General features: G+C 38.5%; 1 protein-coding gene across 3 annotated transcripts in view; it reads left to right on the top strand.

Annotated features, from left to right (window-relative positions):
- Window positions 1-807: 807 nt before the first annotated feature.
- The window catches only part of LOC149846871 (F-box/LRR-repeat protein 15-like), a 30,104-nt gene continuing 3,853 nt past the window's right edge, over window positions 808-27,058 (top strand). Inside the window, exons 1-16 of one of the 3 annotated variants that reach the window (XM_089996627.1) lie at window positions 808-2,062; window positions 5,924-6,182; window positions 6,280-6,412; window positions 6,553-6,652; window positions 6,771-6,968; window positions 7,079-7,349; window positions 7,444-7,542; window positions 7,650-7,738; window positions 7,820-7,919; window positions 8,011-8,181; window positions 18,334-18,486; window positions 21,602-21,762; window positions 21,905-22,103; window positions 23,401-23,852; window positions 23,970-24,033; window positions 24,329-24,415. In XM_089996627.1, the coding sequence (XP_089852753.1) occupies window positions 1,440-2,062; window positions 5,924-6,182; window positions 6,280-6,412; window positions 6,553-6,652; window positions 6,771-6,968; window positions 7,079-7,349; window positions 7,444-7,542; window positions 7,650-7,738; window positions 7,820-7,919; window positions 8,011-8,181; window positions 18,334-18,486; window positions 21,602-21,762; window positions 21,905-22,103; window positions 23,401-23,852; window positions 23,970-24,033; window positions 24,329-24,415 (3,159 nt within the window). In that variant the 5' untranslated portion in view covers window positions 808-1,439. Of the gene's footprint in view, window positions 2,063-5,923; window positions 6,183-6,279; window positions 6,413-6,552; window positions 6,653-6,770; window positions 6,969-7,078; window positions 7,350-7,443; window positions 7,543-7,649; window positions 7,739-7,819; window positions 7,920-8,010; window positions 8,182-18,333; window positions 18,487-21,601; window positions 21,763-21,904; window positions 22,104-23,400; window positions 23,853-23,969; window positions 24,061-24,328; window positions 24,416-27,058 lie in introns of all 3 variants that reach the window. The other 2 variants (XM_089996629.1, XM_089996628.1) reach the window with 2 other exon arrangements.

The following is a 27,058-nucleotide window of genomic DNA, read 5'->3' as shown; positions in this document are numbered from 1 at the left end:
CCCCGGTCCACTGCCATCCCTAGCTCAAGTGCACACACTAAAAGCCATTCAAAGAAGCCAGCAACCGTACGTTGGCCAACTTCACAATTTAAGAAACATTTAGGCCAATAAAATCTATGCACAAGGGCGTTCATATAACTTAGAAGTTAGGAATGTGACTCTAACCATAGCCACAAATATCGTTACAGGATATTTAGAAAATCAAGCTATAAATTAAAGTAGTTGGTCTTCAGAAAAAATCTCAAGATATATTTAAAATTAAAAAATATATAAGAAAACATGTACATTAACAAACATTAAAGATATAAAAATATAGATATCATGTTAATAACGTGATAATATCACGATAAAAACATGATATTTTAGAACAAGTATTTTAGAAAATATCTTGTTTATTTGAGATTGTATTGGTTTTTGAAAATCTTGCGATGCTCGATATTGGTGACCTGCCCTAACCGATTAGGTGAGGCAAGTAACTAAGGGGTCGTTTGTTTCAAGAGGTAGAAAGGTATTTCAGTGGAAACTGAAATCCCCCCAAAGTCCCACCTTGCGTAGAAAAAGCTTTTTCAGGGGATGTTCGTTGAAACCCTTTATTTGAGTGGAAAATGTGTGAGCCCTTCTCCCTTTTTTCTGTTTGGTGTTTGTTTCGACCTAGGCGGGAAAAAACACCACTTTCATGTGAAGGAAAGATGCCTTTCGCATGAAAGTGGGGGGGCGTTAAACAAACGGTCCAAAAGGGAGGACAGGCGGGAGAAGTAGTTCCGAAGCAGAGGGGCTTAAAAGGAAAACCATGAGAATTCCACCCTAGAGAGAGAGAGAGAGAGAGAGAGAGAGAGGTACGTCAGAGTCCCTTGTGGCTCGAAAAGATTTTTCTCATTCACGCGACGAATCGTCGGGTAGAAAGCCCATCTGGGTTCGCAAAAGATCCGATCTTTTCGCGTTTCCCCCCATCGCCCAAACGCGTGCCCTCTAGGGTTTCTCCCTTCCCTTCTCTGATCTCCCTTTTCTTTTTTCCTATAGAGAGGGCCCTGCTTTTCCCCCTTAGTTCGATCGCCGACGGTTTCTCGATCAAATCGTCTATTTTTGAAGTTCCGGCTGGGATCTTTATCTGATTTTCGTAGGAAAGTTGCCGTTTTGTTGTATATCGGCGTCGGTTTGCGGTTTTCTTCTTCGGTCACAGTGATTCGAGGGTTTCGGGAGATTACGATTTGGGGCTTCGAGTTATTATTGTCTCTTTGGTTGGAAAATGAGGGTCTTTCTTTTGTACCTTTCTGGTTTTGTTGTATATTGTTCCTCTGGTGGATGTTGATCCCGGGGAGAATGGTGTTTTTCTTGGGGTTTGGTGGTTGAGGGATAGCGAGTTGTGTCTGTGTGAGAGAGTGTGTGAATTAGATCCGTGTGGGGATTTTGCGGTAAGCGTTTGGGCTTTCGCAAAGTGTATGAGTATTACGTTCCCGCTTGTCTCGGTGAAGTGGAATTGGGGATTTTGGGGATCTCGGATCGGCAGTTGGCTGCTGAGAGGTGTAATGGATGGGTACTCTTCAGAAGAGGAAGGGGTGGGATTCAGCGAGAAGCGGGCTTTTGATGCAGGCAATGACGAAGCGGATGAGTTGAATGTAGATGCGGACGAAGTTGTTCGTGTTCTGGTGGTTGGTGATGCTGGTAACGCGGTACATGCGAGCAGTGGTTTCGTTGAAGTCAGGGAAGATGGTCGGAAACCGACGGCTCATTCCGAGACGGAACAAGTTGTAAAGGACGGCATTGGTGTAGCTGATGGACTTCCTGAGCATTATTCGAATGTTGGATCTTCTGAGAGTTTTGAGCGGTTCAGTGCTATGTTTGAAAGAGAGGATTGGAGTCCGGATAATGTACATCTGTTGACACAGATGAGGAAGTCTTTGCTTAGAGCTCCGGATCCCATTTTTGAGATAGAAAGGTTTCTTTTTGGTCAGGGTGCTGGGAGTCAGTCTTGTATGTTGGAGCAAGCTTCCAGGGTGGATGAGACCTGCAAAGATTGCAACAAGATGCAGCACAAGAGAGCGAAAATTCTCGTGAATTCGCAGTAAGTCCACTTTACTCTGCTCCTGCTTTCTGTAAAATGTTAGCTGTGTGTTGAGAACTAGAATGGTCGCTCATCGTTTCTTTTTCTTCTTGAGCATATTTTTAATAATCATTCAACCACTACACCACCTTAAAGTATTGTCTTACAACAACAATCTCTGCTGCTAACACCCAACCAGTGCCATCGATTGTCGAATAATCAAAGAGCCAACGTACTGATTACTTGAACCACAAGTGCATCAGCAAAGATACCAAGGACATGGATAACTAGTGACATCTAGTGTTGATACGTTGACATGCTGAGAGATACTTTTTGTTTTTTCCAATGGTTGACATGCTAAGAGGGAGACATATAATTTGGCTCTAACATTTGGTTTATTTTTTCATGGTTTGTTTAATGATTGATAGGATAAACATGCTTGTTTTGTTTATGGTTGTATTATTCGTCAGAAGTTTGTTTGGTTTCAAATTATAGTTAAACATACAGAGCAGAATGTTATCAGAGCACATCTGGATTGAACTTATTGAATACCCTTTTTTCTGTATAACAACAACAACTACGCCTTCATCCCAAAAAATCCGTATTCAAAAAAATCGCAAGTCCATTAATATTCATTAAAACAATGTGCATGGCACATTCTTCCATTTCCATTTGGACACTGTTGAGATTGTTGACCCCCTTTTTATTCTGCATGAGATGGTATCCTTTCTGGATTTAGTTATTAGTTTCAGGTCTGCCTATCTAATCTTTTCCCATAATTTCCTATCTAAGTTCCTATTGTGCATCTTGGAAGTTTTTTTTCTTATTTACTAGAGTAAGAAGTGAGTTAGAAAAGTGAGACACAATTGTTTAACAGACACCTTAATGAATGAAGTGCGAAGCATTTAGGAAGCATAAGATGAAGTGAATAAGAAGCGATGATTGAAGCAAGTAGGTAGTAATAATGAAAAAGAATAGAGTTTGTGTTTTTACTTATACATCAGTAAACCCTTTGCCCAAAAATACGCATCATATGCAGGTTTCACAAATGATTTTTCAAAAGGCGAAAATAATTCATCTAACATGAAAAAGTATGTCTCCAACATCAGCAAAAGGTTAATTCATGTTGGGGGAAGCGAGTTTCCCTTAAAGTTTCGGAAGCATGAAAGAAGTGTGTGATTTCACACTTCTAAAGCGAGCTTCGGAGGTTTCTAGAAGCTTCCAGTGACTATGGATTGTTAAGATGTACCACCACACATGGTGTATAATGCTAGATGATGAATTTCTGATAGTGCATGATTTATCATATACATATTAGAACATAATATTGTTGAAGCATGATTATAAAATCCATGAGTTCAGTCATCTCATGCTTAATTCATGGACACTAGTTAAAATGCTGAAACCAAAATCATAATTATAGACAAATAAAAAGTGTAAGGCTGTGACAAAATGAATATGAAGTGAAAAATTCTATATTTTGCTGAAAGACAATGTTATCATCCCCATATCATGGTCATTCTAATCCTCTGAAAAAATAGTTCCATGAAGAAAGCCAATAGAGGCATTACATGCCAAGTTATGAATGTTTGAAAAGCTGCATAAGTTTCTTTCCATCCAAAATTTGTTTTTTAATAATAAAATGTCCAATGTGCCTATATGTTTTTTTATGTTAAAAATCAGGGCCAGAGCATTTTGCTCTTACACCTCTTAACCCATATGGGTTGAATGAAAGAATGCCACCCAAAACCATTAAAGACCTGGTCTGTATTGGCAGTGATTGCCTAGCCAATGGGACTATTCTTTCTGAACAACCTTTAGGACCAAAGACAAGTTGTTGCTTTGTCACTTGAGTCTATTAGGTGGTCAAGTGATCACCTTTTTCTACATGAGTTGGAGAGCTTCTCATGCATCATTTGGACTTCTCAGGAAAAGGTGGTGCTGGGTATTGCAATAACCCAGTGTGCAAAAATATCCTTGAGAGCTGCACGATATCTGATGCCGACCATGTTCTAGATTATCAAATATGTTTTCTGTAGACCAGTCCTTGTATCAGTGAATCAGTTTCTTTTGTTCTCTGGGAGTTGTCAATGATGCCATATTTGGCTCTAGCAATAAGCTATTACCATCCGGTGGAGTGTAGTTGGATAACTTGGATTCACTGACCTAGTTCCATGATCTGTAGAGATGATTGCCAGACCAATATGTGTAATATGTATCTCTTTCATTTGTCCAAACCTTTACAAACCAAACATATCTCATATTGTTGTAATCTGTTTAGTGCAATTAGAGATTTAATGATAGCATGTGGTTCATATTATGGAATTGTTAGGACACACCAAATGAGTGTGGTTTGAGCAGGAAAGGAGTGGTAATTTGCTGCCCATAGAAATTCTTCCTTACATTACAAACTTAGACATAGTAGCTAGGGGCATACACAAGCCTAGCTGGGCCCAACTCATCCTGAGTTGGACTCTTCATGCTTAGCCTGCTACAATCTTGTATCAATTTCAAGATTGAGCTACAATATGTCTGCTTGGGTGAGTTGAACTTGAGAGCAAATCTCTAGCTTGAATGAGGTGGGTCTAACTATAAAAGATAGACTTATTTTATTTAATGTGAGGGACTGGAATATTAAGTGTCTGAAAAATTCTTCACAATCACTAATGTTTTTGAGCATGTTGCAAATTTTTATGTCATAATTGGAGAGGTTTTGTTCATATTGCTATTTTGGAAAAAATGCAAAATATCAGAAAATACTTGGGTAAATATCAAGGCAGCCTTATGAGATATCGGAATTGATGAATGTGAACTAAACTATTATATACGACACCTCTATTTCATTGTGATATGTAAGTGTAGGTTTTATTTATATCAAGTTTTAAAGTACACATTTATCTCACTTGTTTATGTTGGTGTGCATGTGTTGCATATTATAGGACATGTGCATTTCTGTACAATGGTGCACACATTAATTCATGTTTTTTTACATATAATACTGATGTTATGAATGTTTCTAGGGTATGTTTGCTTGACCCCCACTGTGAATGGGAATCTCACAATTGTGAGATTATGAATCACATGGGACAATTTACTCACAGGCTTGCAAACTGGTGTAAATGATTCACACAAGGTAATATGCACACGATTGCAAACATGCATAACTGGTTTTTTGTGTATAAATGAATTGAATCTGATTCATTTACACATATCTGTGTGACTTCATTTCACATGGGCAACACTGAATTGGAATCACATTCTCGTTTATAAATGTGCAAATGATTCATTTGCACATTTTGATTCATTTACACACTAGAAAAGTGTAAGCAAACATGCTCCTAGTTTCATGCCTTTGCAAGTTGTATTGTTCCCTTGACGAGGAGCACAATCAATTTCTGTGGCAAGAAGAAGCAAATGGAGGTGAACTGAAAACTAATACACTCAATGTGGTCAGTCTTTTTTTAATATTTCAGATTTAAAAAAAGTGCACTGTCCTATTGTGCTTCATCACATGTCAGTACAGGTTCATTGTACTGCAATAGGTTCTATAATCTCGAGTTAGGTTTCTGTTGTCACCATTGTGTTGATCATTTAGTTCTGGTTGTTTTTATTCACTCAAACTTTATTATTTATTCATTATTGAATGCAGGAATGAAATTGCAAAAAAAAAATGTATTATTTTATCTTTGTTTCTTTTAGTAGCGCATGTTCTTGGTTGTTTTATCATCTCCCAGTTGTAGCTTTTATGCATGAGGAACAATCTCAGCCAAATCTCATTTAGGAAAATAGTGATGTTTTATATAATACACATGTTTGCAAATTTGTTATGCTACTGCCTATCATGAGAAGGTTCTGACATCCAGATTTGCCACTTTTTTGTAGTGCATGTGCTTATGCAGCCATGGACTCTGGCTCTGGCATTTCTGCGATACCATCCAATACAGGTCAATGTCTTCCTCAGGGCACATCTATTTCACCTGGAAGTGAACTGCGAGTCTACCTCAACTCAACCCTTGGTTATGGTAGAAGTCCCACGGACCCTGGCGGTGATCGTGGAAATGATGATGAAGACGAGGGTGCTAGCTCTAAAATGGAGGATTATGAAGTCAGGATGGACCTTACTGATGATCTGTTGCACATGGTATGGGTCCTGTCTCTTTCACTAGCATTTTCTATAGACTTTATGGAATTGGAACATTGTGTCATTATTCATGAATTAGAATTTTCATGTGTGACAGGTCTTTTCATTTCTAGACCACATTAATCTCTGCCGTGCTGCTAGAGTATGTAGGCAATGGCGAGCAGCTAGTGCCCATGAAGACTTCTGGAGACGTTGGGATTTTAGAAATAGGAATATTACACCATCAGAGTGTAAGCACTTTGTTTATTGCCTTTCTAGTTGGAATCATGGGAATTTCATGCCTGTTCAAACTGCACATTCTGATATCTGATTTTACATCTTGTTTTTTAATTATATTAGAGACTAGATTAGTAATTATCTTCATCTGCAGTCACAGATATGTGCAGTCGATACCCCAATACTACTGAAGTGAATATTCTTGGTACCCCTGCTGTTGATGTACTTGCTCAGAAAGCATTGACCTCTCTTAGGTATGCTTCTTTGTGTATATGCTATTAGAAGCTATTGTGGTGAGTGTTTTCTTGATTTTGTTTCCTGACTGCTTTCAGTTTTATATAATGTTGCTAAAATTGATTGCTGCTTCTACAGGAATCTAGAAGTTCTAGTTTTGGGAAAAGGACAGTTCAGTGATGCTTTCTTTCATGCTCTGGTTGATTGTCCCATGTTGAGCAAGTTGGACATCACAGAATTCAATCTGGCTAATGGTAGTCCAGAAATACTTGTTTGCCATGACAGGTTGCACCATCTTAGCATGACAAAATGTCGTGTAATCCGTATTTCAGTAAGGTGCAGAGCTTAATGTGCTAATCTTTTCCTTTAAATACGTCTTAAATTGTACTGAATCCCTTATGGAATTCACCACAATGTGCTCGTCTCTGAACCATGGCATTTTACAGATGTCCTCAACTAGAATCTTTGTCCTTGAAGCGTACCAACATATCACATGCCGTGCTCAGCTGTCCACAACTGAAAGAGTTGAACATAGCCTTCTGCAACAAACTTTCAGATGCTGGAGTACGATCAGTAGCTACATCATGCCCTTTATTGACGTCCTTAAATATGTCAAACTGTTCCTCTGTTAGTGATGAAACATTAAGAGAAATTGCACTTACATGCCCAAATCTTCGTGTTCTTGATGCATCCTATTGCCCAAATATCTCACTGGAGGTTTGTATTTTTTCTTTCCCCGCCGCCCCCCTTCCTTTTGGCTTTGTTGAGTTGATTTGTTTTTGATGCTCTGGATTGTGACATCTTCGGGAAGTCTGTCAGACTACCGCTGCTAACAGATCTGAACCTGCGCAACTGTGATGGTATTAATTCTGCTTCCATGGCAGCTTTGTCTTACTGCTACATGCTAGAGGTTGTTTATGTTCTTTTCCTTTCTATAGCCATTTATTTATGCGGTTCATTTTGCTCTTGCCCGCATGATGTCAGTTGTTCTTACTTGTAGAATTGAAAATTCTTCAGGCATTGCAGCTTGACTGCTGCTTGATGTTGACTTCGGTCAGTTTAGACTTGCCACACTTACAGAACATCAGTCTTGTCCTTTGCCGCAAGTATGTTACTATGTTCTTGATCCACATTAAAATTTTTATACAAAATCTCAGACTTAGTGCAATTTATCTGTGCATTTGCAGGTTTGTTGATTTAAACTTGCAGTGCCCTTCCCTTTCATCTATCACTGTATCTAATTGCCCTGTTCTTAATCGGATCAGTATCACCTCGAATGTTCTTCAGGTTGGGTTTTTGCGGAAACGATGCCTCTGTCAACCATCTCATTTTGTTGTTTGATGACATTCTGAATCTAACTCTATTATCTTCCATGCAGAAATTGGTATTGCACAAGCAGGAAAGTTTAACCTCTGTTCATTTACAATGTCAGAGATTGCAAGAGGTGGACCTTAGTGAGTGTGAATCCCTGAAAAATTCTATTTGTGATGTTTTTTCTGATGGTGGTGGTTGCCCAATGCTTAAATCATTGGTTCTTGATAGCTGCGAGGTATGTCATTTACTAGTTTGAGGTATGCATGCCTGTATTTTTTGTCATTAATATTAGTATTTCATTTTTTTATATAAAGTCACTTGATCACTCTATGTTACTCCATGACATTCTAGTTTACCATTTCCTTTTATGTAGTAGCGTGACTTTTTTCCGAGCGTCATCTACTCCAAATTGATTAGGGGAATCATGTTTGAAACGATCATAGCATTGCTTGCACTATGCCTCCTTTTGCCTCAAAATTGGCATAATTTGAAGAGTTTCCATATCCTTCCTCTAGGCTGCCAATAATTTCCATAACTTGGGCCATTCCCATAACCGTTAACTTGCTGTCCATAACCACCATAATTGTTGGGATTGCCCGCTCACCATTAAGTGCCTTCCCGTCATTATTGATGGTGGGAGTTGGAAGAATGCCTCTTCCACAAAAGTTCCACATCCCCTTCCTATATGATTGTTTCTTCCTCTTTCTCCTCGTTTTGCCCCATAGTTGTTGGCAAATGGAACATCATGAGATAGGCTATTGATGGCTCCTTGAGTGGTTTTCTTCCTCCCAAACATGGCATCATGATTAAGTAAACATGGCCTCAAATAAAAAAACTAAGTTAAATTTTCTCTCAAAGAGATATTTACCACAAATTGTTGTATTCTTCTCCCAAGCTACATGCATAATAAACCTTATTGTGCTCATTTACCGTTTGCCCCACTATAGCCAGTTGATCATATATTTGCTTGAGGTACAAGACAGTCTGAGACTCTGAAATAGATTTACTCTCCTTATGTTCCATTAGAGATTGCCAAAGATTCATCACACTAGCAAGTGATACTCGGGCGTATGCTTCATGAAGCGCATTCCATAACTCTTGTGCATTAGGAAGCCCAATGACTTGTGATTATCTCCTCGAACAAGGTGGAATATATCCATCCAATCAGACCTTGGTCTTGAATCATCTACTCTTTATATGTTGGATTTGGAATCATGAGAACCTCTTTGGAGCCAATATCCTTAACATCCTCACGTGCTATAATTGAAAGGGGGGAGGGGGGAGATATTGCCACTTCCATCAATGTGACCTGAGAGCTTAAGAAACTTAATGTGTGGTACAATGACACCTTTCAATTGAAATAGTGAGAATTGTTCAACTTGATCACAATTTTGGGAAAGGAAATTTGAGGCAAATTTGGATAAGAGAGGTTAGGATTGGATTTGTCATGCCCATTAGGCTAGCATTGGGATAAGAGGGGTTATGATTGGGATTTGGTCATTTGGTGTACCCATTAGGCTTGCATTGGGAGTAGTATTCTGATTACGGTTTAATGGAGTGCCAATTGAAGTTGAGCTGATGGGTTCATAGTAGGAAATTGTGTATTCTCATCATCCATCACTTAAATGATTAAGATGATGCATGGACGTGTGGCTCTGATACCATAATGGTTTATAATGAAGGGGGAGAAGAGGGAAGAAAGAGAAGCCTAAAAAATCCCCAATCTTTTCTCTCACGAGTGGGGGCTGCACACACTTTCTTTTATTGATACTAGTAGATCACCCCGTCCAAGGACGGTCACTAATGGGAAAACTTAAATACATAACCAAATATATAGAAGTTTAAGTACATAAGTGAAAATAAAGCACAAAATTTTATTTGAAAAAATTATCTCATTGAGTATATCATACAAATGGCATTCAATTTCAATTTTTTTGGACAAATTGCAATTGAATAGATATTTGCCCTATCTTTACTCTGCCTAAGATTATACATTGGTACACCCTCCTTTTCCCATTGCCATTGTCAGACAACGTCTTCCATCCCTCTAATCATCTTCTCTAAAACCAACAAAGCAATCTCAAAATCTATCTTCCCGGGTTTCTTCCTTCCCTACTTCTCTTTTTACTGGTTTTCTTTAATTGTCTTTCACAAGATACCCATTATTCTTGGTTCTGTGATTGCCAGTTTACATTAATATGCCTTCTTATCAATATCTTAGCTTTGTGATGGGCCCAAACACTACCCCTCACCAACTTGTCTTTCCCAAAAGTCAGTGTCAAATTAACCCCAAACAATTAACTCATATGGAAGGGAATCATTGTCCCTTATATTCACTACATGAAGTTTTGGGACCATATTAAAGGCTTTGGTCCTCCTCCAGAATATGTGCCATTTGATTTTTTATGATTTTTTTTAAGTGACGCTCATGCCATGTGCTTTTGCTTTTGGTATGTAATTATGAATTTGTCAAGACTTTTTAATTTTTTTTCAAAAAAAATAAAATAAGCGTTACTTACATGGCACTTGTGTTATTTTTCAAGCAATAGAAGGCTTACAATTGCCATTGAAGTAGTTAATGGTTACCTTCTCTACGTCCCTCTCTCATCCCCCTCCAAATAGGTAACTTATATCTCTCTCTTTCTCAAACACACACTAAGTCTCTAAATCCCTCAGTTGGACCCATTTCACATATTTTACCTGCACTAGCAATGCTAGTGGGATAAGGGTCATTGGCATGCTGAACTTGCCAAGCAATGCAACAAAAACAAAAGAACATGAAAATGTCCTAAATGTCCACTGAAATTCATGCATAATATACAACAAAAAAGAATAGAAGTGTATGACAGAAAAAAAACCTACAGGACATGGTTGTTTTTGTACATCTCTGGTTTGCTGGCACACTAGGATAGGATCACTTAAACTATGGGGATATGGGGCATTGGGATAAGATTATTTGAACTAAACAATCACATTAGGAGGTAGGGTATCACCATTCATCTATCTAACTATAGAGAACTGGAATATCGGTCACCCACACACCCACACCCTCCCTCTATGTCTCTCTCTTATCTACTTCCTAATAGGTAGCTTAGGTAACTCTTTTTTCCTCTCCTAACTCCTCTCTATGTCTCTCTCTCTTTCTTATCTCTTTCTAAAAAGGTAATTAGTTAGGTAACTGACTCTCCCTCTAAATAGGTAATTAGGTAGGTATAGCTTAAGTAACTCTCTCTTCCTACCCTAATTTTTCTTTATGTTTTTATCTCTCATCCCCCTCTTAATAGGTAAATCTCAAGTAATTTAGGTAACTCTCTCTCTTCGTATCCTAACTTCTCTCTCTCTAATATATATATATATATATATATATATATATATATATCCTAACTCTTCTCTACGTCTCTTTCTCTCTCTCATCCCTCTCCTAATAGGTAACTTTCAACTAATTTAGGTAACTCTCTCTTCCTATCCACTCCTAATATATATATTCTTTGATTTCATTGATATTTGTGTGAGGAAATGCTTGTAGATCTTTTGATTATGATTTTTGTGGTGTTGCATCTTCATGAATTAAATTTACAATAATTATAAATTTATGGTTGCTTTATGAACTTAGTGATTCGATGAATTTTAATAAAGCGAGAATTGATATTTCAGTGAAATTCTTATATGAGAGATCTCATTGTAGAATGAGAAGGCGTATGAGCTAATGTTGACGGGAAAAAATACATCTTAATGAGTTTCATTTCTTTATGAATTTGATCTTGAATGCTATACTCAAGGTTCAACCTTTCGAGGCAATCTAAAAGTCCTTTGTTGACTTCTCTGTCGAATATTTAAATGCAGGATTTAAATAATATGTTGCAGCATGAAGAGGTTGATGAAGTTGTCCGGTCCACTAGATCAATGATGTTATGCACATTTTTTCTTCCATCTCTAATGACCTCTTTTGCCTTATTCATGGCTTCATAGAGATAACCCATAGTCGGTCTGTCTTCAATGTCAACCTATGTCACAGAGACTCGGCCAACTAGGTGCTGCACCCACGTCGGGTGCGGCACCTGGTGCGGTCAACGCACCCAGGGTCATTTATGTCCAACTTTTAGACTTTATATATATATATATATATTATTTTTTTATATTTTTGCCGCACCCCTGCACCCAAGTTTTTTGAAAGTGTCGCACCCGTACCCATATGACATAGATGTCAACCAATCAAAACACCTTCACCAAAGGTATAGTTATTCTCAACAACTTCATTCATGAATCTAAAAATTCACTTATGAGTACAATATGTACAATTTCTCTAGGCTTTCTATTTTTGTGCATGGGGATATGCATTTCACCCATCTGATGAAAACATTTTTTTTAGTGCAACTCTATTCTTCATTAGACTTTGCACTGTCAAAAAAATTGTCTTATATCTAGTAATTGCATTGCGAATCAACTCAACACCACAAATGTACTTTCTCGTTAAGCTCAAAACCCATGCATGATTGTAAATAAATTTAGTAATTTCTTGGCAGCATTCAATTGTCTACTTTATCTCATCCATGTTGTCGATGTCCTTAAACATGAGGTCTATGCAATGGGCAACACACGAGGTTCAAATGAATGACCCAAATTTTTTTGCCAATTCTTTATTTGCTTATAATTTGCTATAGTATCAATAATAAATTGCACAATATTTTGATGTTCAACCTCTTGCACAAACTGATAAAAAACTGTGAGCAATACATATGTTGCCTTGGGCATATCAAACATATCAATTGACTTCAAAAACATAGTTCTTTTGGAGTAATATACAAAGAAATTTATCAAGGTCTTTGACTTTCTGTCAGTCCACCCATCTGCCATGATGCTATATATAATTTTTCTCTATAACTGTCTCATCTCATCACAATATGCCTTCACTTCTTTCACATTATTTTCTAAAACTTTTCCTCTCAAAGAATGATATGAAGATATTTTATATCCAGTCCCGATACTGGTTATGACATCTGCCATAGCCTGAAAATGAAAGAAATTTGCTGCATTGAAAGGAATGCATGCATCATAGAACTATCTCCTAACCGTGACATTCGGCTGTTCGACTAAATGTTGAGGAGTCATAACAGTACGAATGTCGGGTTGCACCCAAGGGGTAGTCCTATGAAGGAAAACACTCATAATAGAGTCTCTAGCTCTACTTCCTCTGGAAGAACTCCATCCTCCTCTTCTTTTTGTGCCCGCAACGACACTACTACAACCACCAACCACACCTTTCTCCTTCGTTGCAAAACTTCCTACTTTGGATCTTATGCTAGGGGCTGTAGGATCTGAAGTAGGAAGCTCGTCTTTGTCATACTCATTCTCTCAGGGCTCTGCATACCCCATTTTTGCTTCATTCATCTCTCTTGTCTTTTTTCAATAAGACCATTAAGTAATTGTTGGCATTGTCATTTCATGACATTCGACAATTTTCTTGACGTGCATGCGGCAACATTAAGATGTGTCTCAGCCAGAGTTACCGGAAGCGCCTAGGTAAAAGGGGAAGTGCGAAACGTCGCACTTCCGAAGCGTGAGGGGAAGCGTCCCCCTTTTTTGGGAAGCGCGCTTCCCTCACACTTCCCCCTCGCTTCCCCATTTTTTCTATTTTTTTCGCTTCCGGTTCGCTTCCTAGGTCGCTTCCGAGACGGTTCGAAATTTTCTTCTAAGTAGTCCCACGCTTCCCCGCTTTCTAAATTTTTGAAAGTGCCTCGCTTCCCGCTCCTGCTTCCCGTATCGCTTCCCGCTCCCGCTTCCTCGACTGGTAACTCTGGTCTCGGCTAAATGATGCTTCAACCGAGTGATACCACCCAAAAAAGTATTTTGGCAATAGTTGCATTTGATTTTTAATCAGTTTTCACTCACTACTTGAGTGCCCCATTGCTATGCCAGCATCCTTTGATGCCATCTTCCAATAAAAAAACTCAATAAGAAGGAAAGAACCATGATTTTTTACCTTAACCCACTTCCTTGAGTGAAAAATGGTGAAAATGCATTTTTACTTGAGAAAATCACAAAAGCCCTCTCCCTAGCGCATGAATCGGCCTCCAAATTGCTCTCACGACTCCTAGGGTACGTGGGTTCCCTTGTAATAGTTTCTAGACAAATGGAGAAGTCGACCTTCAAAAAGTATTTAAAATTCAAAATGAAAAATGTAACTTTCGGCCTTTTTAAAGTGCGTTGATACCATATCATAGGATACACCCTTTATTGTACGATACAAGTCAGAGGTGTATCATATGATATACCCGCTATGGGTACGATACACAATACGAGTGTGTATCATATCACAAAACCCAAAAGTAACGATACTTATCGTACCATATCGTACGATACAAAACTTGCAACACTGTTGTCAAATACCTCTTGTGAGTTAATCAGTGGTTTTGATTTTTGTCTGTCATCTTTTTGATCATTTTTTTCTTCTTCTTAGGGTTTGTGTTCAACCCTAATTTTGCTGCAATTTCTAAAGTGCATATTCTTATTGGTGATACCATTTGATCTGGTGAGTGTATATTTTGGTCACGTTAGAAATTGTTGTAATGAAATTTGAGCCTCATCAAAGAGCTTGTGGATCTCTTGTAAAGTATCATTGTTTTATGTGTCTCATTTGTTTTAAGAAGTTGATCTGAATGTAATTTTTGGTAAGAAAAGATGTTTTTCATTTTGGTTTATAGGCATTAGATAGAAAGCTGGTGGAATAATTTTTTGTATCCTCAGATGGGATGAATTTATATGATAGTACTAATGTGTGAATGGAAGCTGTTTAAGAGAGTTCGGTCATTCGAGAACCTTGTCTTATTGCGCTTTGGGATGAAATTGTGAGGTGATTTTCTTTAATATGGTTATCTATAAGATTAATTGGCATTACATGCTTGCATTTTAAACAATTTTATGAATGACTTCTAGAATTTCCAAAAAATATACATATATGAAAGGGTACTTTAGCATTCAGTAATCTCGCTCTACTTAGCTAGAGATGTATCATGGAGTGAACAAAAAGAAAAAGGAAACTTGAAAAATAAGTCATCAGACTTATCCACTAAGGTGTTTGACAGGGTTATACAACATCGAGTCTAATGGAATCAACTCCTTCAATGATTGAGAAGAGCTGTTACATCAAGCTCACTGTGCTGCACTTTCTTTCCCGTCGACGTTTTCTTATAGGTTTTCTCGTTCTACGGTGAGATCTCTCGTATAAGAATTATACCAAAGTATCAATTCCCATTTTAATAAAATTCATCAAATCACTAAGCTCATAAAGCAACAATAAATTTTTAACTCCTATACCTTTAATTTGTGAAGCGTCACAAAAATCATTATCAAAAGATGTGCAAACCTTTCTTCACAAGCATATATATATATATATATATATATATATATATATAGTAGGAGGGGATAGAGAGAGAATTACCTAAATTACTTGGAAGTTACCTATTATGAGGGGGATGGAGAAAGATGGAGAGGGTTGTTAGGATAGGTTGAAAGAGTTACCTCAGTTATCTATTAGGAGGGGGATGAGAGAGAGAGGTAGAAAAAAGTTAGGACAGGGAGAGAGAGTTACCTAAATTCCTATCTAAGTTACTTGAGATTTACCTATTAAGAGGGGGATGAGAGAAACATAGAGTGGAGTTAGTGTAGGGAGAGAGTTACCTAAATTATACCCACCTAATTACTTGTTTAGAGCTATGTCACAGGGATTCGGCTAGCAGGGTGCCACACCCGCGTCGACGCGACTCGATACGGGTGCGGCACCGGGTGTGGTCAACCCGACCCTGGGTGCGTTGACCGCACCCAGGGTGATTTTTGTCCATTTTTGGATTTTTTTGGGTTGCTCAGCGCCCTGTCGACCAACCTCACAAAGGAGAAGAAAAGGAGGGGATGGTTTTTCACCTCGAAAGGCCGCAGCAACGGGGCCGTCGGGGTTGCTCGCTGATGGAGGCGATCATCGGGAACCACGACTACCATAGCAGAGAGGGGACAACGACGGTGCTGTCGCTGACAGCTGTAAACGTCAGGTGGCCAGAAGAAACGAGACCGCCGATGTAACAGGGAGAGAGGCTGAGTGGAAGGGGCGACGACTTTCCCGGCGTCGGGGTTCTGGCGCAGCCGATCGCCAGTCATGAGGTCGCCGCTGATGTCGCAGGTGGCCGCCGGGAGGACTGCCGAACTCAGAGAGGGGGAGGCGAAGAGGCTCGGAGGTCGGCAACGACGAGGGACACAGGCGACGAAGGTGGGGGATCACCGGAGCTTGGCGGCTGCCGTCGGCTTCGATCGCCGACGTCCTGCGACACAGGGAACAGAGAGGGGGGGTGCTTGCGTCATCGGGGGGTCTGCCAGACTGAGAGAGGAGGCAAACAGGTGGCCGGCGTCGAGTCACTGGCGCTCGGTGGCCGCAGGGAGGAGCGAGAGGAGAACGGGCGAGGAGAGAGAAGGGGCGAGGGTTTTTTCCCCTCGCCCGAGACACCTGCGTCTTTTAAAAGACGCAGGTTCTCGAGGCTTCGAGAACCCGGGTCTGGCTCAGGTCCGGTTCGGACCCGGATCCGGGCCCGACACACCTGACCAACCCTCCCGACTCGTGTCTGACACGTGTAGACTCGTGTCTGACACGAGTCTGACACTTTTTTTTTTACGGGCATTACACATGGACCTTAACAGCTACCATACATTCATACATATACACTATACATGATATATATATATATATATATATATATATATATATATATATTACATTTTTTGCCCCTGCCGCACCCCCGCACCCGCACCCATGTGACATAGGTTTAGAGTGAGAGAGAGTTAACTAAGTTACCTAACTAATTACCTTTTTGGAGAGATAAGAGCGAGACCTAAAGTGAAGTTAGGATAGAGAAAAAGAGTTATCTAAGCTACCTATGAGAGAGAGAGAGAGAGAGAGAGAGAGAGAGAGAGAGAGAGAGAGAGAGAGAGAGAGAGCCATTTACCTATTTAAATGGCAAATGTAAGCTTTATAGTTTTTGAAAAAATTACAGAAGTGCCATTAAGTAACACTTGGTTTTTTGTGAAAAATACAAAACTCATAACAAATTCATAATTGCGTGCTAAAAACACATGGCATGAGTGCCATTTGAAGAAAGATCATAAAGAATCAAAATTTTGGCATCGAATATCGCTGCTTCTACTTTTATATATTGTATGATATGAAGAGGCCCTAATAGGGCGGTGCAACAAAGTCAACACAACTTGAATAGTTACAACAATACCGCTTAAATAAGTGCAGCACAAATAACAAACACATAATAATGAATATCACATAACTAATTCAATTAATGAACTGTGGAGACAAAAGACAATAAAAATGTGAGACCGTAGGCATATGACTGCTGAAATATGAAAAGATGATAATGCCCCTGGTGCTAATGATGTTCATGCCGTGATATAATTAATGTGTGAATTTTTGAACTAAAGGAGAGGTGATCCCACCTTGATTCACTCTCTGATCCAAAATGATGTACTTGTGGATGCATCTAAGGAATGGCCCGATACAGACATTTCTTGGATTGGTTCTGCTAAAATAGGCAATGTATCTTCTCCTTACCTAAATTAACACGCAACAGATTCAGGTGGTGATGTTTTATCACCTTTTTCATAATGAATTTCATTTCTTTCAAAGAAGCGAACTAAAAGAGAGATGATGCCGATGAATAAGAGACTAAAATTGAATAAAATATGATTAGAAAAAGCCATGAAGATGTGGTTTATACAAAGTAATTAAGGTGCTTATAATTTATAAAAAAATGCTAAAAATTATTGATATAAATATGTTTAAATTCAAAACAGCAAGGTTTAGAGACACATTTATGAAGAATATTTGAACATTACATGAAGAAAAAACTGGGGTGTTCATGAGTGTGAGTGTCATCAAGTTTCAGGCACAAACAGCTGAAATGTAGGTGGTCATCCTATTGTGAACTTGGAGCTCTCCCAGTACTTGACTGAGTTTTGTGTGCTATTCATTTGTGATTGTTTTACCAGTAACAATCTTGTAAGCCTGTTGGATTTTTAGCAATCATTGGAATTGACCATAAGAATGGCTTTTCCACTTTATGAAAGCCATAGATGGCTTCATGTTCTTATTGTGAATCGTGCAAGTTGCAAGTGGCTTAATGTGTGTTTACCTCATTGGTGATAATGAAACATGCTTTGGCAATTTGCTTCTTTCATATACCATTTCAATTAATTTTGTCATTTGATTGTCACATTTTCTTGAGTTTCCTTAGCTGTCTGAATTCAGTTGCCAGTGCATGGTGTCTGAGGGTGTTTATTTTTAATTACTGGGAAAGCTTTTTATGTAGCAAATGTAATATTCGCTTTTTTCAACCAGAGCTTGACAAAGGTGGGACTGAAGAGTGCTTCATTAGTTAGTCTTTCACTAGTTGGTTGTCGTGGCATGAAAAGCCTTGAACTTGGATGTCCAAACCTTCAGCAAATCTTTTTGGATGGTTGTGATCATCTCGAAGATGCATCTTTCTGCCCTGTAAGTGAATATGTTTATATATTCATTAACATTTTAAAGTTATTTTCTTGTTTCTGCATTGTTGACTTTTTTTATTTGATCTGAATGTAAATACAAATGTTATTAATCTTTATGCTTAATTTATGAGATTTGCTCGTGTCTGACCTTAATGTGTGGTAGGTAGCCATATGGTTATCACTACTTTTTTTGAGAGATTTTAGGTGGAAGGGTCCAACGTAGACCCTTTGATTACTTATCTCGTATTCATTGCCACATGAATTCTCTACTTGTCATACTTTGTGCACTAACCCAAGGGGTCTTTTGTACAAAGAGGTGTGTTTTAAGAATTTTAGGAGGCTTGGTGTGGCCTATATAGTTCTTGTTGGATCATTTTTCTTGGAAAGCATTATTTCCAACATTGCCTAAAGCAGGGTTTTAGAATCCAATGAATCGTGACTCATCTTTGCAACATCTATTATATGTATGTATGACTCAGATGAGTCAACTTGTGGCTTGGTAGTCTTGTGTGATTTCTGGGCCATTCATTGAGTTATCCCAGTGATTGCCTATATGGGTTGACTATGCTGAATCAACTAGTCAATTGATGGGTATTCAAAAATTGCCTTTGACAGACTTGCCTGAACTTCTTCAAGGCTTTCATTTCTTGTGTATTTGACCTCAAAAATAAAGGCATCATACTGTTCTTAATAAAGTGTATGGTGCATGTATGTAATTTAGAACTCAATATTATACTTTTAGTGCTTGCACTGATGTCGTTATATATATAAAGTTTATGTGATATTCAATAGATTGAAATAAGACAAAGTGACAAGTGAGAGAGTGAATCATATTGGAAATCCTCCATGCATATGGATATGGCTTATTAATTGCAATTCCATAAAATAGATTTTGTACACATTTGGTAATTTTATGTTTCTTTTACAATTTTAGATCCTTATACTACCTTCTCAACAAGATAAGTTAGGAAAAATCCACATGCAATCACAAATTTTCAGCTGTCAATGGGTTGGGTTTGACCCAGGCACGACCATTACCAAACCCTATAGGGTCAGGGTTTGGTGATAAAGGAGGTCCGACTAGAATCCAGGTTGTTTCCAAAGGGTTCAATTAGAATATGGAGCCATATATGGTTTGTGAAATTTCATATCATACACCCCTGACTTCGGTTATGACCTGTGATTTCAATATAAAAGTGATAAAAAATATTATTTTACCTGGTATGAACCTAGCATGGTTCATGTAATCCTTATATGACTCGGGTATGGTTTTTCTTATGGTGGATCTGATCGGACTTCGGCCTGTATCTGGTACCAGCACCTTAAAGTCAGATCCGAGTTCAGACCTACCTGGGTCTGAACCAGGTCCGACCAGTTGACACCCTTTTACTCTGTAGTGTAAGTTCTTGCGAAATGTAGAGAAAGATTAGTTATTAGCTGAGCTGCAGATAGTGGCCAGTGAGATTTGAGCCTGATAATGGTAAGGTGTTCTCCAAGAGTAGTTTATGTAGCTCTCTTTTTGTTGATGGATGTGGACTGGTGTATGGTCAGTGGAGCTTAGGGGTGTTGTTTTAGCCTTGAAGATAAGTTATCTGCTTTTGCTGCTACTCTTTGGCATGGTCAATGGGAAAGTATACCTAAAACTGTGGACTTGTTAGCGATGTTTCCTCTCTATTGACCCCTGCCCAAGCCATTTCATACAAATCTGTCTTATGCTATGTCACATAGGTGCGGGTGCGGCGATGCAGAACTTTAAAAAACTTGGGTGCGGGGGGTGCGGGGAGGGTATATATATATATAATTTTTATCAGTTTTAAGTTAACTACATGTATGTGTGTGCATTTATGTATTTATATATATAATATAGATAAAAATGGACTTGATTAGGGTTAACTGAATCTACTTTTGGATAGAAATGGACCTCAGTGTGGTGGACCTCACCTAACACAAAGGAAGCTATGTCCAAGTGTCGCACCCACCTGGGTGCGGGTGCGGTGCCCTGTTAGAAGAGTCCGTGTGACATAGGGGTCTTATGCAGTTGAAAACTCAAACATTTAGAGATCTCTTTGGACCTTAAAGTCAGTGTATCTAAATGGATCTTTATTGTTTTTGATATATCATGTGAAAGGTAAGGCTTCTTTGAAGGATTCAAGGATCTTTGATTGTGAAGAGTGATAGCATCCTTTCAAGCACATGTTTAAGGGTGCTGAAAAAATATGGGAATGCTCTTCTCCTGAAAATCTGGGCATCTATCTACGGCCAGTTGAATCGACTAGGTCGGTCCTTATTGGCCTGCCTATTTACTATCTATGTTTGCTCCTTCTATGTTCATTAATGTCCTAATCCACATGGAAAGTTGCATTTGTGGTTTTCTACGGGATTCCCATCCTAACCATATTTATTGAAGCAGAGTGAAGTCACTTGCCTAAAAGAGCAGGTGACTTGGTTATTGGACATTTTAAGTTTTTCACCAAGCTTTTGTCATCATGTCATGTTTTTATGGCGAGTAGCCACTGAACATAGGAAATGGTGCTCGCCTAACACAGGAAAGATCTATTGATGGCTGATGTTGCCTATTGTTGGAAAACTCATGATGGTAATCTAGATTGTCTTTGGAAATTGTGGATTGTTCATTATAATCCCTTCCTAAAATGTCTGATGGCAGAGACTAATTCTGTCTCAAGAATAAAGGTATTGGTTGGGGTCTTTTGTTTGCTCCCCATCATCTGTACTGCTTAGGCTTCTTGTAGAGTGCAGACAGATCCTTTAAGTTTTCTTGTATCAAGTTCATTGTCATGTTTGGTGGTCTTGAGGGAAGCCCTTAATGACAAGTGCTAAATAGTCAACTCTGGACTTATTAGCATGTTTCCAGTATTATCATATTGGGTTTTGATTTAACAAGCCCATTAATGTGTTCTTCTTGGAGAAAAAATCAGTTCAGAGCTTGTCAAATTAATTAGTTGTCCTCTGCCAATCAATACCAGGAGACATATACCTCTTTATAACTTGGGCAGTTGGGCCACATGCTTTCGGTATTTTCTAATAAATGTTAAATGCCTTGGATATATCAATCACAAACTGTTTTCTCTTTTTCATCTTTAATCTTTTGGTCCTTGTAGGTTGGGCTTAGGTCACTTAATCTTGGCATTTGTCCCAAATTGAATACCCTTAGGCTTGAAGCATCACAAATGAAAGTATTGGAACTGAAAGGGTGCGGTGTGCTGTCTCAAGCTGCAATAAATTGTCCAAGCTTGCTCTCTCTTGATGCATCTTTTTGCAGGTAGTGCTTCAGCATCTTTTGTTTTTTGCTTGGTACTTGCTTGTACCATCTGTTTTTCAATTCATGCTCTTTTCTTCTTCTATATAGGTTTTTTTTTAGGGGATGTATAGGTGTTTACTTGACGTGTGGTCTTCATTTGCAGTCAACTTCAGGACGATTGCCTCTCAGCTACAACTTCTTCCTGTCCATACATCGAGTCTTTGATCTTGATGTCATGTCCATCTGTTGGTCCTGATGGGTTGTCCTCATTGTGCCAGCTTCCAAAATTGACCTTGCTTGATTTGTCATATACATTCTTAATGAACTTGCAACCTGTTTTTGAGAGTTGTGTGCAACTTGAGGTAATGTCTATATGCTTGGCAGCTGTAAATTTTTGAAATAAATATGAGTTACCTTTCACTTTTAGTTCTATGATTGGCTTGCCTGTCTAGAACGGTGTTCTTGCTTTACATCTCAAACTTATTTTGAAATTTTTAGTAAGTTAGTTGAGAATTTGATTTCTCATTTTAGAAATGAAAACCTTGACGGGGCATTAAAAATCCTAGAAATTCATTAATTTATTTGAATTGTTTGTGCAGTTATAATGATATTTTCATGAGACAATCCAGTTTTCAGACAAATATTTCCTTTCTAAAATTCTTACATTTTTTGTTTCTGTAAATTGCTAGATTTTTCTTGTTGATAAATAAGCAATATATGCATTGTTCTGAAATTTTTTTGCAAATAAAATTTCCGATGCTTGATTCTATCGACTATGACTTGAGAATAAATGTCCACCACTTGTAGGGCTGCACAACGAGCCGAGCTAGCTTGGGCTTGGCTCAAGCTCGACCTGTTTAAGCTTGTCTCGAATTTGTCCAAAAAGACAAATGAGCTGAGCTTGAACAAAGGCTCAGTCTTGGTAGACATAAACAAGCCGAGCTTGAACATGCAATCGAGTTTGATTAAGCTCGATTAAGTTCAGTTCATATTAGTTAATAATGCATATAAAATCAGTATATTTTCATATTTTAGTGACAACACAACCAAGAAAAGGGTTTCAGCCTAACGGTTATGGTGTTGGTCATTTATGGAAGAGCGTTGAGTTCAAATCCCATCAGCGCTCAAACGGATTTCAATTTTTTTTAAAGTGAAGATATTCAGCTCGAGCCGAATGCGGACAGAGTCTCTTCAAGCTCGGCTTGAGCTCGAACTGAGCTTGAACAGTTTGTTTTTTTTATGAGCCGAGTTCAAACCAGTCCAAGCTTGGATCGAACCCGGCTCATGTGCAGCCCTAACCACTTGCAATCTGGAACAGTAAAACTTTTTGTGAAATCCCTTTTTTGTTGCTATGGACTTAATTATGAAAGTATTAATGAATTTTATGCAAAGATTTGCTTTTGTATATTTGGTTAATTGTATCTAACATTGCAAATACTATTTGGAAACATCATGTGAACTTTCAAATCTACGTCCTGGTACATGGATATGCATGAAACTCATGCATGTGTATGCATTTTACCGTACTCCCCCCCCCCCCCCCCCCCTATTGAAGGACATGCATATGCATTTGTTGATTTAAAGGAAGTCTCTAACTCGTATTTGTATTGGAGGAATTATTTGAAGTATTGATTAATTAATTCTTCCTTTCTTTTGTAGGTCCTGAAGTTGCAAGCATGCAAGTATCTTGATAACTCCTCACTGGATGCTCTTCATAAGGGAGGTGCTCTTCCAGCCCTTCGTGAGCTTGACTTGTCTTATGGGAGTATCTGCCAGTCTGCTATTGAAGAGCTTCTTGCTTGTTGTACCCATCTTACACATGTGAGCTTAAATGGATGTGCTAACATGCATGATCTTGATTGGAGCTCAGGTGTTGCAAATGATGATCAATCAAATCATCTTCTACCTGGTTTGGGAAATGGCAGCGAGATCAATGAGGAGCCTGTTCGGTTGCTTCAGAATCTTAATTGTGTTGGTTGCCCAAACATAAAGAGAGTTATTATTCCTCCATCTGCTGGCTGCTTTCATTTGTCATCATTGAACCTATCTTTGTCTGCTAATCTGAAGGAAGTCAACTTAGTGTGTTGCAATCTGTGTTTCTTGAATTTGAGGTTAGTCTATTCCTTTTGTACTTTTTAGGAAAGTTAGATGGTTGTATGCTTGTGCTTAAGATTCTTTTTTGGCTTTTAGTTATGATCAATATGTTCCTTGTTTGTTTTCTGGTTCAGCAATTGTTGCTCATTGGAGATTTTGATCCTTGATTGCCCCAGGCTGACCAGCCTTTTGCTTCAGGTTGGCACTTCACATGCTGTTAAACACGTAATTGACATTTACTATAACAATTGGCAAATATGTTGGCTTATATAAGTTTATAATACGTCTAACATGCTATAGAAGTTATTCATTATTTGTCAAAGTCTATGTCATGATGTGATAGTTGTGGAGTACACATGGTGTTCCTGTTAACTATTTTATACCTTTTTTTCTGTATCATGAAGTTTTTCATTAAATTTTACATTTTACCAGTGGTGTATGAACTATATTTTTGTTTTCTCCCCTTGATGATTTTTGGACAATGATCCTGCAGTCTTGTGGGATTGAAGAGCAAGTTGTGGAAGATGCAATATCACATTGCAATATGCTTGAAACATTGGATATCCGCTTCTGTCCGAAGGTAAGGGTTCCCACTCTGTTTTCCTACCCATCTTTCCTTTCACCTTTTTGGCTTTCTTAATTTCAATGTCATACTGCATCACATTCACATTAAAGGCTATTAGTGCTGAGAATCTGTCTAATGTGGGTTAGGTAGCTGCTCGATCCTGATTGATTTGTATGAATATGAGAGTGATACTAAACTATGTAGAAAGTGTGTCGGGTTTGATATTTCGTGTGGACATGGATATAGATATGGTGTTATGAATAATAGATGAATCCAATTCTGTTGATGTTTATATTAATGCAATAACAGACATCTAAAAGAAATACATAAAACCAACTTTGCTAAATGAAAGTGGGTTGATTTGATAGGGATTATATGTGTTGATTTTGTCGTACCCAGTCTAAGTCACCGTGTTTGTTTCATTTTTAGACAACATGGTGCACCCCAAGATGCCCTATATCCAGCCTATTTTTTCCCTACTAAGGTTGGGAAAGATTTTTGTGCATAATTCAAAATTTGGGGAGGTTCAAGAAATCAAAACTTAGAGTATTGCTTGGAAAAGATGTTTATGCATGGTTAGATGCTACAGGCATCATCCAATTTTTTTTGGTACTGTCTACAGAACCTTGCAGACCAAATCTAGTGGCAGTTATCATGGCTCATTTAGGCTCTGTTGGCTGTTGGCCGTTGGAGGGAGTTTATGGAATTGGAGAAGTGAAGCCCTTTGTGGAATTGGCAAATACTGCCTCTGCTTTTGGGTGCAAGTACAAAGGGGTAAGTGTTGCGGTTACATCATCCATTATCTTCTCAGTTCCTTTCTTCCAATCAACTATTGGTAGAGTAGTTTGACTGAACTCCAACTGAGTTCCTGAATTCCTGCCTCAACTACCTGTTTCCAAATGGGCCGTCAATGTTGGGCATGCTTCGTTTTAAGCATTTGAATTCTAGTTTTGAGATAAACAAAATTGTCTCATGGATTGCATTGAGATGCCATTCACGAAATGTGGTCCCATATTGCACCTACATGACCCAAGTAAAAGACTTAATGGTCCTGACCACTAAAGGGGTCTACATTTTGGTAGTATAGATGCTCAAAAATAGAAGAATGAAGTTAATGACAAGGAGAGATGAGGAAGAAAGAATGATAAAGAGAAGTGGATGTTAGGGCTCAAAATTTTGGGGTTTCTGTTGACACCCTTCTCTCTTCTTTTATTCATTGTATAGTAACACTATTATATACATACAAAAAGGCCGTTATAGTCCAAAGGTATTCTTAGTTAACTCCAGCAGACATGGGCGATCCTGCTTAAACCCGAAATAGGACATATATGAGATGACCTTGACCTTTACAATTTTTGGGGTTTGATTGCACGGATGAAATTGTGCACCAGGACAATTGCGTCGAAATGGTGGGCTTGGGGCTCCGCATCAGATGCTGGACCCTTGCGTCCCAAATAGGATGCAAGAGTGCCTTGCGTCCCATTTGGGAAGGATACAAGAGTCAGACCCTCCCTTAGTTATCATAGGCGCTAGGTGGAGACTAGGCGGTGAGCCCCCTGAAAAGCCTAGGCGAGGCTTTGGCGGGGCCTAGCCGGTGCCCCAAATAAAAAAAACAAAAAAAACATACAAATTTATAAACAAACTACTAAAATTAAGAACAAACATGTTTACAAAATAAAATCAATCAACAATAAGCAATAGCAGAACAAAATATGTTGTTGAAGAATATAAGATAATTATATTAAATAACCTGCTCAATACATTGTTCAATACAAAACATTTAACATTTAACATTTAACATTTAACATTTAACAACACAATACATTTAACTAAACATAGAGTTCAAAAACATGTCTATATATGAAAGTCATCTTCATTCTTCAGTAGCAAACTTCATTTCAACAAAATTTTATAAACGGTAAAAAAACACTCTTAAAGCAATGCTTGGACTAAATTATTTGATTAACACACAACACAAAGTTATATGTTGCCATCTAGGAATCAATTAAAATTTTATAAACTGTAGAAAACCACTCTTAAAGCAATGCTTGGACTAAATTATTTGATTGACACATAACACAAAGTTATATGTTGCTTCAAAAAAGACAAAAAAAAAACATACAGAGAGAGAGAGAGTACCTTTTTTTTTAAACTTCGTCGTCGTCGTGCCCTAAGAGAGTCGAATGCGAAAAGAAAAGCAAAACGGGCTCCCCTTTTATAGTCGTTGACACTTGGTCAATGACTATAAACCGCCTAGGCAGAAAATTAGGGCCACACCACCCAAACTGCATCGCCGAGGCGGCGGGGCTACGCCCAGGCTGCCTTTGACAACCAAGGACCCTCCTATTCTTGAATCCTGGATGCACTAGTCCACGGTTCTTTGCATCTGCAATACAAACACTGCCTAAGCATGAGTTTGCATGCCATGGAAACCCTCGGGTTTCTGCGAAAACACATGCAAACGTGCGTGTTTCTGTGGGGAGTACTGATGGTGGTGTTCTGTTTCAGGCATGGCATTATGCTTGGAAGTATTGATATTCATCTTTGGTAAATCATACTTGGAGTATATACAAATGTTTGATTTGGAGTGACATGAGTCTTCTTGAATCAATTCATCGAGGAAATCTTTGTATCAAATGGTTTTTTGTTATATGCATG

The sequence above is a fragment of the Nuphar pumila genome, chromosome 2, assembly GCF_984573655.1.
Source record: "Nuphar pumila chromosome 2, dmNupPumi1.hap1.1, whole genome shotgun sequence".
In the NCBI taxonomy this organism is placed as follows: domain Eukaryota; kingdom Viridiplantae; phylum Streptophyta; class Magnoliopsida; order Nymphaeales; family Nymphaeaceae; genus Nuphar; species Nuphar pumila.
This window is presented reverse-complemented; position numbering and strand designations above follow the sequence as displayed.